We start from the raw sequence: 16,017 nt of genomic DNA on the forward strand, positions 1-16,017 counted from the left end.
TAATGCAGACATTTGAACAGGAGATGGCAATCACCTACGTGCAACTGGGGAGCCACTTTATGCAGTGATCTAGCAGGTGTACCCTACAAAGATGCTTAGGAGGCTGAGTCCATCCCTGCTAGCACACTCAGTTGTGCTGTTCCTGCTCACATAATCCGCTGTGCTCAGGAATTCCAACGGCCCTACTGTCATCAGTTCTGCTGCCCAATTCTTGGAGCTGGCTACACCTCCAGAGAATTGCTGCTCACCTGTCTCTCAGAATGAAATAATTTCTAGAGAGCAGAAACTTTCAGCCTAAACAGCCAAGAGAAAAATGTAAGCAAAGTCTCCCCAAGCTAAGTGTGTGTCTGTCTTTGAAGGTTCTCACTGTGTTGGTCTGATCAGTGTCCCTTCCTTCAATACACTGACTTTCCTTAGCTAAAGTTGTTTTATTCTCCTGGTAAATTCCTTTACACCCCACAGCTCAGTTCCACTGGACCTGAGTTCTAGCTTCTCCTTTCTCTTCACTTTCTGTTCATTGGAAGTTCTTTTTTTTTTTTTTTCTAAAATGGAGGCAGTACATTAAATAACTTGGAGAACCACTTTCATTGCTCCTTCTCTCCCTTGTGTCTTTTTTGATTGTTTGTTTCTTTGTTTGTTTTGAATCACAATTGGTGATACTCAGGGATCACTCCTGGCTCTGCACCCAGAAATTTCTCCTAGCAGTGCTCAGGAGACAATATTGGATGTTGGGAATTGAACCTCGTTAGCTGTGTGTAAGGCAAAACCTTGCCTGCTTACCTTCAGCCTCTCTCTGATGTCTTTTGTCTAACCCCTAAACTACTATTCCCTTTCCTTTCCACAATCTGGAAGGAGGCAATTGTTCACCTTTAGGAAGTGACCATTGAATTGACCATCAGTGAGGTTGAGAGGTCCATTCACATCCCGCAGGTTCTTGAGAACTCTGCATGTTTATGTGATGTCCTCTGTTCATGGAGAAACAGTATCTCAGGAAACCTCGCAAAATGAGTGCACAGGCAAACTAGAATGCCTTGGGGACTGTATAAGGTTCTCATGGCTAAGGTGAAAAAGGTAAAGGCCCTCCCGTTGATCGTCGATTTGCTCGAGCGGGCCCAGTAACGTCTCCATTGGAGACTTTGTTGTTACTGTGTCTGGCATATCGAATACTCTCGGTAGCTTGCCGGGCTCTCCGAGAGGGGTGGAGGAATCGAACTCGGGTCGGCCACGTGTTCTCATGGCTAATGTAACAAATCTCCCCTCTTGGTAGCTAAACACCACAGCCACTTACTGCTTCACAGCTATGGAAGCTAGTAGTTCAACATCCATTTTAGGGTGTCCAAATCAAGATTTTTGTGGGGCCCCTGTTGAGGTGCTCAGGGGAATTACTTCCTTATTCCCCAGTTCTGCTAGATTCTTTGCCAATATGTCTTGGCTTGTGGATGCATCATTCCAATCTCTGCCTCTGAGCTCATATTCCTTCCCCTCATCTATGTGTATCAAATCACAACACACTTATCTATCTACTAAAGACATTTGTGATTGCAATTTAGGTACCATTCCCATTGTAATAAACTTGGTCCCATAGGGATTCATCAGTTCAAAGTAGCTAACTTAATCACCTCCAAATTCTCTCTTTCATTCTCAGGTAACACTTGAAGATTCCAGGGCTTAAAGCCTGGATTCTCTACTATGCAGGCATTGATGATGATCATGAGGAATGATGTATGTTTGTGACATTTCTCTAATGCTACAGTGGGGTAACACAGGTTAAGATTCTGTAATGAGTGGTTAACTTGTGTCCCAGATATGATTAACACCAAGTCTGTGGTGGTAAAGACAGAACTCTTAGACTCATTTTTAAGATAAAGATAAGATGATGAGAGAGGCAGAGGAACTTGCTCACAATTCACAATTGGAGTGTAGGGAATGGGGAGGGGGGCCTCCAAACTCTAGAGTTGGTGTTTCTACATCTTGTCTCTTTGTTACCTATAAAACATACCAAGAATCTTGTGGTAGATAATCCTTGCTCCACCATGTGGGCCTGACTTCTGCTCTGACAAAATAAACCCCCAGGTTCTGAAGTCTTGTGGACAAAACCCCTGACTTTCTTGTTTCTGTGCATGCTTAAGGGAGGACTGAGCAGAATCTCTGCTTCCTTCATGTAGCTGACAGCATATGAAATAAAATCTCTGTTCCTCTCCTCTGTTTAATTTTTTTTCTCTGACTTCTCTGTAAAGTGTGGGGCTGCATTCTGTGCCTGTCCCCTATTATTGGGGCTCTGTTGCTCGTATCCCTTATTTACCTTATTTTTTTTTGATCACTTTATTGATCCTGAGGATCTTTGTTACAAGGTACTTTGAACTGATTAACTGATTTTTGAAGGATGGATAAACTAGGAATAAGAAAGTTTTCTTTCTAGTTGTTTAAAACATAAAAGGCATGTGAGTACACACATTATTTTGGAAAGTCATTTTCTTTGGGGAGGCATGTGGGAGGTTTGGCCACATCCTGCAGTGCTTAGGGCCTATTCCTGACTCTGTTTTCAGGAGTGAGCCCCAGGGGGCCTTATGCCATGCCTGAGATTGAACCTGGAATGACCTGGTGCAAGAGAAGTACCTTACTTCCCCGAATACCAACCCTGGAAAATAATTTTTTAATTGCTGCTCAGTGATAAATTCCTAGCAGTGTACACCTGTCACATGAATAAAGAAACTCTCTCTGCCAACCTGGGATCATCAATGCATAGCTAACATATGATTTGCAAGCGCTCTCTTCTGCATCTTTGAGTTCACTTTCCCTTCCCACAGTCCTATGAAAAAAGTGGTCCTAACCATCACAGTCATTATTCAGATGAAACAATTTACAGGGCTGAAGTGACCTGTCTCAGGCAAAGGGTCTAGAGCTTGTACGTGATCCTTGCTCTTTTCTCTGCTTCCCCATGGGTCCCAGACATGACAGTCAGCTCTGCCAGGTTTCTGTTGGTCAAAATTGGCTGTGACCACATCACACCTTACCTGCTGTAATGATAGCTTTCGGGAGCATGGTACATGAAGATGTTCCCTCGGGCCCTTTCTGCCCAGTGCTTGGCCATGTCAATCACAGGGCAGATGATGAAGTAGTCCCTGGAGGAAGGAGGGCAGGAGGAAGGAGACAGTTATGAGTATATCCATGAACCACTGTAATGGAAAAGGCTTCTCCCAGGCAAGAATCCCTTTGGCCACCAAGAGGGGTTTGTTCACCAGGCCCCACTATTGGTACATGGAGCAGTCTATTTTCCAACCAGCTGGGAGCACACACACACACGTGTGTGTGTGTGTGTGTGTGTGTGTGTGTGTGTGTATGCATCTGTGTGTGCATCCTATTCTCATGTTTCTGAAAAAATATGTGTGCACATTGCAGTGCCAAGAAACCCATAGATAATCTTCCCAGAACCTCAACTTATTAAGGATAAATTGGGAGCATGGGCAGAGACACAGGCATACCCTGGCTCAGCAGAGAAAGTCCTGGGAGCCCCTGGTCATCAACCAACTTCAGCCCTCAGTGACTATGAGAATGGTGGGGAGCCTCCAAGAACAGATGTACCGACCAGCCACATGAGTGCTTTCTAAAACTCCTCCAGGGGACCCTGCTATGCAGTTGGGGTTCACCTTGTACACAGGGAAGGGGCACCCAGGCTGCTAGCACAGATGCACATTCCCTGACCTTCCAGTTAGGGGTACTATTTCCTAACTCCCTGATTATGCACCCTTTGCAAGATGTTCCCTTGGGCCCTTTCTGCCCAGTGCTTGGCCATGTCAATCACAGGGCAGATGATGAAGTAGTCCCTGGAGGAAGGAGGGCAAAGGATGGAGACAGTTATGGGTATCTCCGAGTATATCCATGAACCACTGTAATGGAAAAAGCTTCTCCCAGGCAAAGATCCCTTTGGCCACGAAGAGCGGTTTGTTCATCAGGCTTCTTTCCTCAGCCCCTAGGCAGGCTCTACAGATGCCAGTGTCCTTCTGTCACAGTGCCATCTCCATGCCTGTGACAGTCATCAGAACCAGCCTACCTTTCTCTCTGCAGTTGGCCAAGAATTGTGTCCTTTTCAGATGACAATATAGATGACATAATAGAAATGTATCCCCTTGCATTTAGTCAGTCCAGATTCCATTTCTAGCACTACTTGGTCCTCTAAACGTTGCTGGGTATAGCCCAGAAGGTGTCCAAGCACCCTAAATATGGTGGCTTAGGTGATGCTTAGTACTGCATGGCCCAAGCAGCACTGCATCCTTGAGCCCCCTGCACTGAACTGGGTCCCCATCTGATGGAGAACTGTTGAGAAGGAGGTGCCTCCCCTGGATCCCCTGAACACCTCTTGGGAATTTCAAAAAAAAAACAACAAAAAACAAAAGAAAAGAAAACAAAAAGGTGTGGGTACAAACACTGTATAGAAAAAAAAACCACATTATTCTATGGAGCAGATTGTGAAGCGATTGTGCATCTTCAAAGGAGATAAGACAGGGTGGGTGTTGGATAGGCCACTCCCAGGGCCAGGACACATGTGGAGTCTTGGGAGCAGGGCAGTCTCTTTTGCTATCACAGCTAGAAGGAGAAGGAAAGGGGCTAAACACTCTGCCTGCCCCCTAGAGCAAAGAATTACTCCAAGTATTCTTGGTCAGGAGTGAAGGAACCTCTTTGGAATTCCCAAAAGCTCACATTTGTTCCCCCTTTGTGGGTAGGGCAATGTGAATAACTTTTCAAAGTCCTTCAGAACACATCGGGGGCGATCCAGTGAGTGGTCCCTCATGGCAGACTTCTGAAGGCCTAGGAAGATCTGAGCAGGCCTCAGCTGTCCAGAGGTGCCCCCAAGATTCTGAACCCCACTCAGTGGACCCTGCAGTTCTTGGCACTTTTGTTTCTTCTACTGAGTAAGAGGGTTCATGGGTCTCTTCCACGAGATTTTATATCCTTTGATCGTCAAAGCGAAGAAGAGTAACTCCCTACTCTGTCAGTGACTCCCACTCTCTGTCATTTAGTTCCAGCTCTTTTGTGTCTGTCAGTAGCTCAGGTGTGTACAGGAAATGCTTGAAAGTAGGGTGGGTCAGAGGTCTGGGTCAGCTCCTGGAGGTCCCCGGAGTGTTGTGAGGACAGAGATGGGATGAAAGGGGCTTGAAAGATTGTAGTGTTGAGTTGATGCACATAAAACCCATCAAGTATGCAGCCAGGAGCACTGCCAGGTGGAGCCCACTCCTTCACAGTAAAACAACACATGGATCATTCAGGTGGTAGGAGGAAGTAGAGTCTCACACTAAGACATACACGAAGGTACTGATTAGGAGACTAGAGGTGGAAAGCCTTCAGTCTCGGCCCATAGTCTGAGCCTGGCTGGAGTGAATGAGGGTCTCAGCTAACAGAGGGCTGGTGTGCACCTACTCTATGAAGCCTTCCTTGATTGCCTGCTGTTCCTCAGATCATCTAACTCCTTAAAGACCTCTGCTCAAAGCCCATGGTTTGGTCTTTCACTTTCCCATAAAGGCAGTGAGAGACAAAACTGCAGCAAGAATGTAGGATTTCAGAATGTTGACTTTGAGATCTTTTAGCAACACAGATCTGAGCTGGTTCTGACTTGGTTTTGAGGCTCTCAAAGGCCCAGTCCTTGTATAGTTGTGAGTTCTAAGGGCCTTCAAAAATAGCTGTCAGCTATCTGTCTGGTGTAGGGACAGGGAAAATGAAGGCCTTTCTGGCCGCAAAGAACTCAGTGGGTGGTACCAAACTTTATTCTGAACTGGTGACCACAGTCCACCATAGTGAAACCACAGAGTCCAGGGCAGAGATGCCAAGCATCTCAACATACTCTGCAAAACATTGAATTCACAGGAAGCCACAGGGCTTTGTCACGGACTTAGGCAAGGGACAAAGTTGAGCGTGGATGCAATACAGAAGAGAGTAGTCAGAGGAAGTCGAAACTACCCAGCCAATTCCTCCTGTTAGCAGGGAACCCTGCCAAAGAATCAGAGCACACAAACGGGTTCCCAGGATCTCATAGGTGACCTGGGTTGTTTCAGGTCAGCACCAGGACCCTGACTATTTCTTGAGTTTTGGTCCATTTCTATTATGTTATCTATTTTGGCATCTGAAAAGGACAGTTCTTGGCCTCTCTGGACCAACTGCAGAGAGAAAGGCAGGCTGGTTTGATGACTGTCACAGGTATGCAGATGGCACTGTGACAGAAAGACAATGGGGGTCTGTAGAACCTACAGAGGGGCTGAGGAAAGAAGCTTGAGCTACAAAGGGGTGCAGGATGGATAATCAGGGAGTTAGGAAAAAGTAGCCCTAACATGAAGGGAGTGAACTGGAGCAATAGCACAGCAGGTAGGGCATTTGCCTTGTATGCAGTCAACTCGATGGATGCATCTGATGCTAGCGTACATGCATTGAAAGTACAGACGATCATTTTTGTCTTCCTTCGTTGTGGCAGCCTAGTTCGGCCTTGAGATTTTGTCAGCTTCTCCTTTCTCATCCTTCTCAGTGCTGCCATGTCGGTGAAGCCTTCAGGGTCAGGTGAATGAGACCAGTTGTAGTTACTGGTTTTGGCATATCGAATACACAACGGATAGCTTGCCAGGCTCTTCCATGCGGGCGGAATACTCTCGGTAGCTTGCCAGTCTTTCCGAGAGGGATAGAGGCTTTTGGGGCGACCTCTAATCACCCTTGTAGGTGTTACCATATTTGAACCCTATCAAATATGGTACAACAATTCCTGAAGATGGTTATTTAGTGTTTTATGATGTGTCGCGTGGCCGCTTTGCGGCCGCACATCCGGAAAGCGTCCTAAAGTGTGGTGACGGCTGGGTAGTGGAGGTAGTGTCGATAGTGGAAGTCTGCCAGTGGGGTATTTATCTGGGTAGGGTGGGTCTTCTGTGCGCAATCCGATCCCTGGGTGGTTGATGGAAGCAGACAGGGCAGGGTAGGGTGGGGCTCCTGATTAGAATCCCTTTGTCACCTGTGGTTGGTGGGAGCAAGCAGAGCAACTCTGTCCCTGGGTCCAACGAGCTGGATTCCAAGTTCTCAGAGAGTTCTGCTTATCTTCTTCTGTGGGTCTTCAGTCCTGCGTGAGTCTCGGCCGGAGCTGCCACGCAGGTCCGGAAAGCGTCCTGTGGTTGGTGGGAGCAAGCAGAGAAACTCTGTCCCTGGGTTCGCCGAGCTGGAGTCCAAGGTCTCAGAGAGTTCCGCTTATCTTGTTCTGTGGGTCTTCAGTCCTGCGTGAGTCTCGGCCAGAGCTGCCACGTGGGTCCGGAAAGTGTCCTGAAGTGTGGCGATGGCTGGGTAGTGGAGGTAGTGTCGATAGTGGAAGTCTGCCAGTGGGGTATTTATCTGGGTAGGGTGGGTCTTCTGTGCACAATCTGATCCCCGAACAAATTGGCGGGAAGTAGACTTGTTTTCTCCTTCCCCACTTCCTCTTTGGTCTTCCAGGCCAAAGTTCCTTCAACCGCATCAGCTGTCCTAAGGGGAGCACGGAAGGGGGAGCCGAGGGGGAACAGAGGGGCGCGATGGCCGGTTTCCTCACCGGCTGCTAAGTGGTCGCTCTGGGCGCCCCAAACCTCCGCGGCTTCAGCCTTGTGAGCAGCAGGAGTTTGCTCCATCCCAGGACGGGGTGTGGCGGCCCCTCCCCAGGATGCCCCAAGCGCCCCTGTGGAGAGGTTTGTCTTATAAATTGTTTGGCACTATTGCGGCAACATGGGAAGATGCCATTGTTGACAACATTGACGAGGAATACGATCGACTGGTTCAGCACCTTCATGAATGTGCGAGGAACGCCAAGAGAGAGATAGCCACAAAAAAAGCCTGTCTTCGAAAACTCTTGAGCTAATTCGCCAGCATGGTTTGGCGCATGCCTCAGGCAACCGCAAGCTAACGTCCAAGCTCACAAAGCAGTGCAGAGATGCGATGATCAGGGAAGACCTCAAGGAGAAAAGAGCAGAAGTACTGGTAGATGCAGCAGAAGCTGGGAAAAGTATTCGTTACAGCCTGCCTGTCCTTCGCCAACTATAAGACCAAGATGACTGACCTCCGACGTCCTGATGGATCCATCACATCCTCCAGAACGGCAATGGTGAAGATTATCCATGACTTCTACTCAAATCTCTTCGATAGCCATGTCCACTTGCTGACATACCAAATTCCACAGGATAGATATGTCGTTCCCAACGTTCTCCCTTCTGAAATCTGACACATCATTTCATCGGTAAAGAAACAAACAGCACCCGGCCCAGACAAGGTCAGACCTGAACACCTGAAGAACCTGCCGTCAGTACTCATCAATACACTGGCTCGGCTCTGCACTTGCTACCTGTCTGAATGCAAGGTTCCGTCCCAATGGAAAACCAGCAGGACCGTACTACTGTTCAAGAAGGGAGACATCCACGACATTGGCAACTATTGCCCAATCTGCCTATTGTCTGTCATCTACAAATTGTTTACTCGAGTCATCCTAAATAGGATTGGCAGAACACTAGATGAAGGACAACCATGCGAGCAAGCCGGGTTCCACAAAGGATTCAGCACCATCGACCATATCCACACAATAACCAAACTCATTGAGGTTTCTCGGGAGTTCAAGATGCCGCTCTGTTTAACGTTCATTGACTTAAAGAAGGCCTTTGATTCTGTTGAGATGGAAGCAGTCATTGAAGCCCTAGCCAATCAGGGCATTCAAGCCCAATACATCAAGATCCTCCGTGAGCTGTATTGCGGATTCACTACCAGGATCTCACCATTCTACAAAGAAGTGATCGTTGATGTCAGGAGAGGGGTTCAGCAGGGTGATACCATTTCACCGAAACTCTTCAGTGCCACCCTCGAGATCATCATGCGACGACTGGAATGGGAAGGAATGGGAGTGAAGATAGATGGTCGGCAATTACATCATCTCCGCTTTGCTGATGACATTGTTTTAATAACACCAAACATCAGCCAAGCGGCACAAATGCTGGCCGACTTTGACCGTGAGTGTGGAAAGGTAGGACTACAGCTGAATCTTACGAAGACAATGTTTTTGAGAAACAGCCTCGTTCCTGATGCCCCATTTGCTCTCAACGGAACGACCATCTCCGAATGCAACAGCTATGTGTACCTAGGTCGAGAAGTCAACATGACAAATGACCTGGCACCCGAGCTGCGCAGGAGGAAGAGAGCGGCTTGGAATGCCTTCAAGAACGTCGAAGAAATAGCTAAGAGGATGAAGAACCTCCAGCTCCGGGCACATCTTTTTGATTCCACTATTCTTCCTGCATTAACATATGCCTCAGAGACCTGGGCCCTACACAAACAGGATGAGAATGCTATTCAGGTCTCCCAAAGAAGAATAGAAAGAGCTATGCTTGGAATATCACGTTTCACTCAAATGAGAGAAAAAATCCGGAGTTCGACATCCATTGATGATCAAGAATCAGGGACGCTGTCTCATTTGCCAAGGTGTCAAAAATCAGATGGGCTAGTCACGTAATGAGATTTAAAGACGACCGCTGGACTAGAGCTGTTACTGACTGGATTCCACGGGATGTCAAAAGACCACGTGGCCGCCCACCTACCAGATGGTCAGACTTCTTCGTGAAGATCATGAACGATCGGTTTGAGGCTCTTCATGATCCCAGAGCGAACTGATGCCATTGGGCTACACTAGCACGCGACAGGGACAAATGGAGACGTTACTGCGCCCGCTCGAGCAAATCGACGACTAATGGGAAGTTATGTGATTAAGTGATTAAGTGCGATCAACTCAGGTTCAATTCCTCTGTCCCTCTTGGAGAGCCCGGCAAGCTACTGAGAGTGTCCCACCCACATGGCAAAGCCTGGCAAGCTCTCTGTGGCATATTCAATATGCCAAACACAGTAATAACAAGTCTCACAGTGGAGACGTTACTGGTGCCTGTTTGAGCAAATTGATGAACAATGGAAGAACAATGTTACAGTGCTAACTTGAAGGGAAGCGCATGTGCATCTGTGCTAGCAGCCTGGGTGCTCTGTGCATAAGCAGTTTCTTCTGGCACAAAGTAAATAAGGGCTTGGTTCCTCTGGAAAGCACTTTGGCTGTGTTCTCTAAAGCTGGTGAGATGGTGTGTGTGGGGCGACCCCAATTATTCCCACTCATGACTCACTCTGTTCCTAGGTCATAATGAGTGGTAAAGAAGAAAGAGGTGCTGTAAGGCTTTCTGTTCTCATGCATGAGCTGAGCATTGCCTTGGCCATGTGGAGCCGCAGCAGCAGGACCAGGGTCCAGAGCTTACCGTGTTGCATTCTCCAGGGCCCTGGAGAAGGAGGCATAGTCATCAGTAGAATGTTCCAGGGAATAGTACCATGTAGCAGCAGCCTGAATGCTGGCATCAGTGTCCTCACCACCCAGAGAATTCTGCAGTGCCTGGTAAAAGGCTGTTTTGCTATTGGTCCGGCCTTGACTTTCTTCAAATTGCTTTAAATAATGAAAATAGAAGAGAGAGAGAGAGAGAGAGAGAGAGAGAGAGAGAGAATGAAAATCTTGTCAGTCTAATTACTGAAGTGCCTGGAGCTGTGGTTAGTCCTCCTGGGGTGAACTCCTGGGGTGAAATCTAGGTTTGCTTCTCTCCACCATGCATGTGATATTAAGTATGCACCAGTACCCCTCGGAGTCATCCTCACTCCCTCTGAAATGGACACAATGGAATGGCTCATGTCCCCCAAAGACTGTAGTTATACCTGACACGTAGTAAGTGCTCAATGGATGGGAGCCGTTGTCCTCTAGTCACACTCCTTATTTTACTCCCCTCACCTGACCTGAGCTCTCAGCCAGCTTGTGTTTGGTTTTATTGGGAGAATACACTCAAGTATTCAACAAAAGAACTCTGCTTAAACTCTTTGGTGATAAAGATGACACTGTCTTTTTTAGGACCAGTCTTGTGAGGCTCCAGGAAACAGTCCTAAACATACTTGTTCATGCCCTAAGCACACTTGGCTGTCCTGGAATGCACAGATGGAAAATCGGGAAATAAGTGACAGATAGTTACTAAGGAAGCAGAGCTATGGAGAGAAATAGCAACGTGAGAGAAATACGTGTTCTAAGGATGGTTAGGAAAGGCTGGCAGCTAGTTGGACAACTGTGACCCAGTGGAAATTTCCCACCCTACTTCCCCATCACTTCTCTCTCTCCTTTCTCATCTTCTCTCCTTCCTTCTCTCCTTCCTTCCCTCCTTCCCTCCTTCCTTCCTTCCTTCCTTCCTTCCTTCCTTCCTTCCTTCCTTCCTTCCTTGCTTCCTTTCCCTCTCACTTCTTTTCCTCCTCCCCTCCCCCCTCTCTCCCTCTCTCTTTCCACTTCTATTTCTCTCCTTCTCTCTCTCTCTCTTGATCCTTCGTCTTTACTTCCTCTTTACTTTCATGTCCCAAGGTCTCTTCAGTCCGCACTGGGAGATTTCCCACTGGGACCATGCTTCCCCCAACAACTTATTTCCTCACTTCTCAAGATAAGGGGCTGTACAGCATTTGGGATACAGTTCCTAAGTATGAGGTCTTCTCTCCCATCTCTGTAAAGTTCTATGATGATTGGATAGGCTCTTATGTTGGACTGTGAAATGTGCCTATTGGGAGACCCTGGTATGTTCAGTTTCTCTAAACATTCCTAAGTCTTCAGAACCTGCAATTAGAAGGAGCAGGAATGGCATTTAGTGGTCACGCCTGGCTGAGATCTTCTTACTGCTCCTCTTGCAGAAGGTCAGCCTCAATCTGGCTTCCCGTGGACAGACGCATGCTCCTGGAGTGCATATGCCAGTTGTGGGAGAGTAAGGAAAGGAGAGTAGGGAGAACTGAACATCAAATCTTCATTTCAATTCTAACTAAAACACTTTTTTTTCTTGTCAAACTTTCTAAAACAAATATGGCAAAATTTAATATTTGCTGAATATGAATAGTAAATACATATGTGACTCATTCTACCAAGGAATTAAAATTTTTCTTCACTATGAGCGATAGCACAGTGGGTAGGGTGTTTTCCTTGTACATGGCTGACCCAGGTTTGATTCTTCCTTCCCTCTTGGAGAGCTCGGCAAGCTACCAAGAGTATCTTGCCCACAGGGCAAATCCTGGCAAGCTCCCCGTGGTGTATTCGATATGCCAAAAACAGTAACAACAAGTCTCACGAAGGAGACATTATTGGTGCCCGCTTGAGCAAATGGATGAACAACAGGACAATGCTACAGTGCTACAGTGCCATGATCTAAAATAATAAAGATGTTGATTTTATTTTGAGGGGTTGAGGGGGTTTGGGCCACACGCAGAACTGCTCAGGGATTATCCCTGGCCCTATACTTAGTGATCCCTCCTGGCAAGGCCCAAGGGACTATATGAAGTGCCTGGGATAGACTGAACCAAGATAAATGTGTGAAAGCTTTTTACTTACTATATTATTTCCCTAGCTCCTTGGAAAGGTATTTTATATATACAGAACAAGCACACAGCCAGACACCTGGAATTACACCCCTGAATAACATTGTTAACTCTTTGGTAATCTGTGCCCTGTCTCATTTGTCTCATCTATTGAATCAATAATGCTTTCTTGCAAGTGATGAGGCTGATATCACAACCCATGGATAGTTTAAGGAGAAAACTGCATTATTTTATTGTCTGTCCTTTTCTGTTTTTTATTTTTAGAATATTTCATAACAAAAAGGGGTTAAGTACTCTGCCTTTCTCCAATTATTATCAAATACTGTGTTTTACAATTAACACACGCATTTCACTAAAGTATCTAAATCAATGGAAATTACATTCTGACATTCCATTTTGGATAATGAGACTGTGAGACTCTAATAAACTATTGTAGAGTCACAGTGTTAAGAAAGATATAGAAGATCACCCAGGTCTTACAGATGGTAAATGTCAGCTTTCCAGGCTTAACATAATCATAACCTGGTCTCAGAGCTGGGAAACCCTGAAACATCAGTGAATAGCAGGTTATGGAGCTGCCCACAAGGTACTGGACTCAGAAGATTAGGCTTGGAGTAAAAATTCAGGAGTCCAGAGCCAACCACTCTTTTAAGGAGACCTGGAAAAAAAGACACTTTCTCTTTCTGAGTCTCACATCTTTAAAATGTGTGTGCTGAACATCTATGTTGATTCTGGCATACACACTTTAAAAAGACCCAAACTTTGATGATCAAACTTTAAAGGTGCTTGTCAAGATGGCAGACTTGGGATGGCTGGGGAGTTGGGAGAGAGAAACTGGAAACACTGATGGAGGGAAGCTGCTACTGGTGATGGGATCAGTGATGGTACATTGTATGTCAAAAACCCAACCATGAATAACTTTGCAACTCATGGTACTTTAGTACAGTAAAATTAAAAAAATTGGATATGCTAATTTTGACACAGGAACTGCTTTTAGATTTCATGAGAATTGAGTGAGCAAAGTAGTGTGAAATCACTATGTCACCTTTAAGGCATTCTACTCCAAACTGAGTTTGTTATTGTTCAGGGTGGGAGGACATGCAGGGAAGCAAGTGGATGGGCACCGCGGGACCAGAACACCTCACTGTAAGAGGCAATGGAGTCAGCACATCCAAATTTGTTTTGCCTTCTGGGGTTCTGCTCCTCTGATTTCTCACAAACAAACTGGAGATAACGGCATTAGTTACCAAGCCAGCTTCAGAACTACAACTAGCTCTTGAAGGTTCTAGCACAGGACTTAGATGGGAGACCTATTTGTATTAAATTTGAGTTTCACTGAGTTTAATTAGAAATCGACAGTATGAACACAGACCCTGAATCACTTCATTACAATGAAGAAAGTATAAAATATAATATCTATTTTTTAAAGCTCCCTCTTGCTTTGGTAGCCACCCTTATTTATTTAAAAGAAGATTCTCGAAAGTGCAGATAAATACCATGATGTGGATATTTGCCTGGTCTCTGTGTGATTGGCTGCACACCGTGGCCAAGGAAATTGGGCAAGCAGTAAAGACAGAGGGAAAAGATGAAGATGCTTATTATATTTTTTGTGCACATGTACTTTACAGTAAAGGAACAGATTCATGCACCCCCTCACCCCACTCTGCAGGTTGGCAGCCCATAAGAGCAAGGCTTTGGCTATACTTCTCCGAATGCTTCTGAATTCTTTTTCTGAATCTGCTGAAAACTGCACCTAAAGAAAGAGGCACTTTCATGGGTTCTGCAGCAATAGTTGAGGCAGCTTTGAAGCAAGTGGTGGAGGGAGGGACACTGAGGCTGGGCACTGCTCATGGAAGTCCTCGAAGGCCCAAGTGTTTAGAAAGCTCCATGGCCAGAATGCTGGCAGGTGGGCGGCTTTTGTAATTCCACAAACTTGTGATGAGTTTCACACTGAATGATTACAATGTTCTGAGGTCCCCAGGGGAAACCTACCTGGTTGACAGTCACTATTCTGGAACCTGTCAGAGTGGGCACTCAAGCCTTGGTCCATGTGGGAACTTGCAGGGTCCTGTGTTTAGCAAGACCCACTGCTCTTTGCTCTTGGCGAGAATCAAGGCACAGATGCTGCTGCAGGTTTAATTAGAGAAGCAGTGGGGAACATCCCCCACGTGACTGCAAAGCATAAACTCTACAAGCTGTAATTATAGGCAGGCTTCTGCCCAGAAGTAGGGCTGTTGCAGACAGGGCTGTACTTCCTTGGGGAGGCGAGAGCTGCCATTGTGTGTCTAAAGGCCTGCCACCAATACATACTCCAGAAAAGCTAGAACCCTGTGGAAGAACTGACTGCCTTTTTATCTTTTTTCTTGGAGTTGGGGTGGGGGGAATGGTTGCTTTGGACCACACCCAATGGCTTTCAGGGCCTTACTCCTCTATCTGTGGTCAGGGAATACTCCTGGTGGTGCTCAAGAGAACTTGCGTCACTGTGGATCAAAGTGGGGTCAGCTGCATGCAAGGCTAGAGTCGTACCTGCTGTACTATTTCTCTGGCCATGTGTGTGTGTGTGCGTGTGTGTGTGTTTGTGTGTGTGTCCAGGGTGGGAGGGCAGATTATTATGGTCCTCTTGTGGAGTACCACATGACTTCAGGGACTGAGACCTGAATCTAGCACTTTGGGGACTCGGTTGGACTCCTATCTGGTGTCCAACCTTGGAGACCCATCACAGAGCAGTCTCAGATTTGTTTAGTGATGGTTCCTCCCTGAGCCCGGGGTAGAATCAAACAAATGAATGATTAGCAAGAGACTTACAGACACATGGGCCCAATGAATATTGCCTCTCTCCCCATTTTAGCTTGTAAACTATGAGAAATAGAGGCCATGTTCATTCTCAGGTTGAGAGACAGGGTGAAGAGTTCTCTCCAGAGTCTCCATCTTCCACTTGTTATTGTTGCAACACATTTCCAGAGAGCATCTGTGGGTGTGGGAGCAGCACTGGGCATCTGAGGCACATCAGAGAGTGAAAGGGAGGGGCCCTGGGGATCTTGGAGGAGGGAGGTGGGTATATTGGTGATTAAATTATGGGCACAAAAAGCTAACATTAACAATGTTGTAAATCGTCATTAACAAAAAACCATTATTAACAAAACTATCATTAACAATATTGTAAATAACAAAACCTCAATAAATTTAAATTGTCCTTATTTTTTGTGCACTGGTTACTCTAAAATTTACCAGAATGTTATAAAAACTGAGACTTGAGAAGATAGACAGCCAGGGCAGAATTCCCATAGGAAAGACTGTCAGTCTCTCAGGGCTCAGCTGGTTCTTACAAGCTTATATGGATGGTACAATTAAACGAGTGCCCCAGAATGATCTAGAGTGTTTATGTCAAGACAAAGACTCGTGCATTCATATAAACAGCCTTAAGTTAACATCTTGCAGTTGTTTAGCAGCTGAATATTCACAATGGGCATGATCAAGTTCTTTCCATGGAACAGAATTGGTGAAGTGGGAGCTGTGCAGAGGACAAATCATGAGAACTATCTCGCTCTGTCTCTCTCTCTATCTCTCTCTGTCTCTCTGTCTGTCTCTCTCTTTTTCTCTCTCTGTATGTGTGTGTACGTACAT

General features: G+C 46.3%; 1 protein-coding gene across 1 annotated transcript in view; it reads right to left on the minus strand.

Annotated features, from left to right (window-relative positions):
* Window positions 1-16,017, minus strand: part of TG (thyroglobulin) — a 261,047-nt gene that overhangs the window by 16,112 nt on the left and 228,918 nt on the right. The window contains exons 44-45 of the mRNA XM_056112201.1: window positions 10,269-10,450; window positions 3,015-3,122 (exon numbers count right to left, since the gene is read on the minus strand). Coding sequence (XP_055968176.1) covers window positions 3,015-3,122; window positions 10,269-10,450 — 290 coding nt within the window. The remainder of the gene's footprint in view (window positions 1-3,014; window positions 3,123-10,268; window positions 10,451-16,017) is intronic.

This window comes from Sorex fumeus, unplaced genomic scaffold (genome assembly GCF_029834395.1).
Source record: "Sorex fumeus unplaced genomic scaffold, SorFum_2.1 ptg000002l, whole genome shotgun sequence".
NCBI classification, from domain to species: domain Eukaryota; kingdom Metazoa; phylum Chordata; class Mammalia; order Eulipotyphla; family Soricidae; genus Sorex; species Sorex fumeus.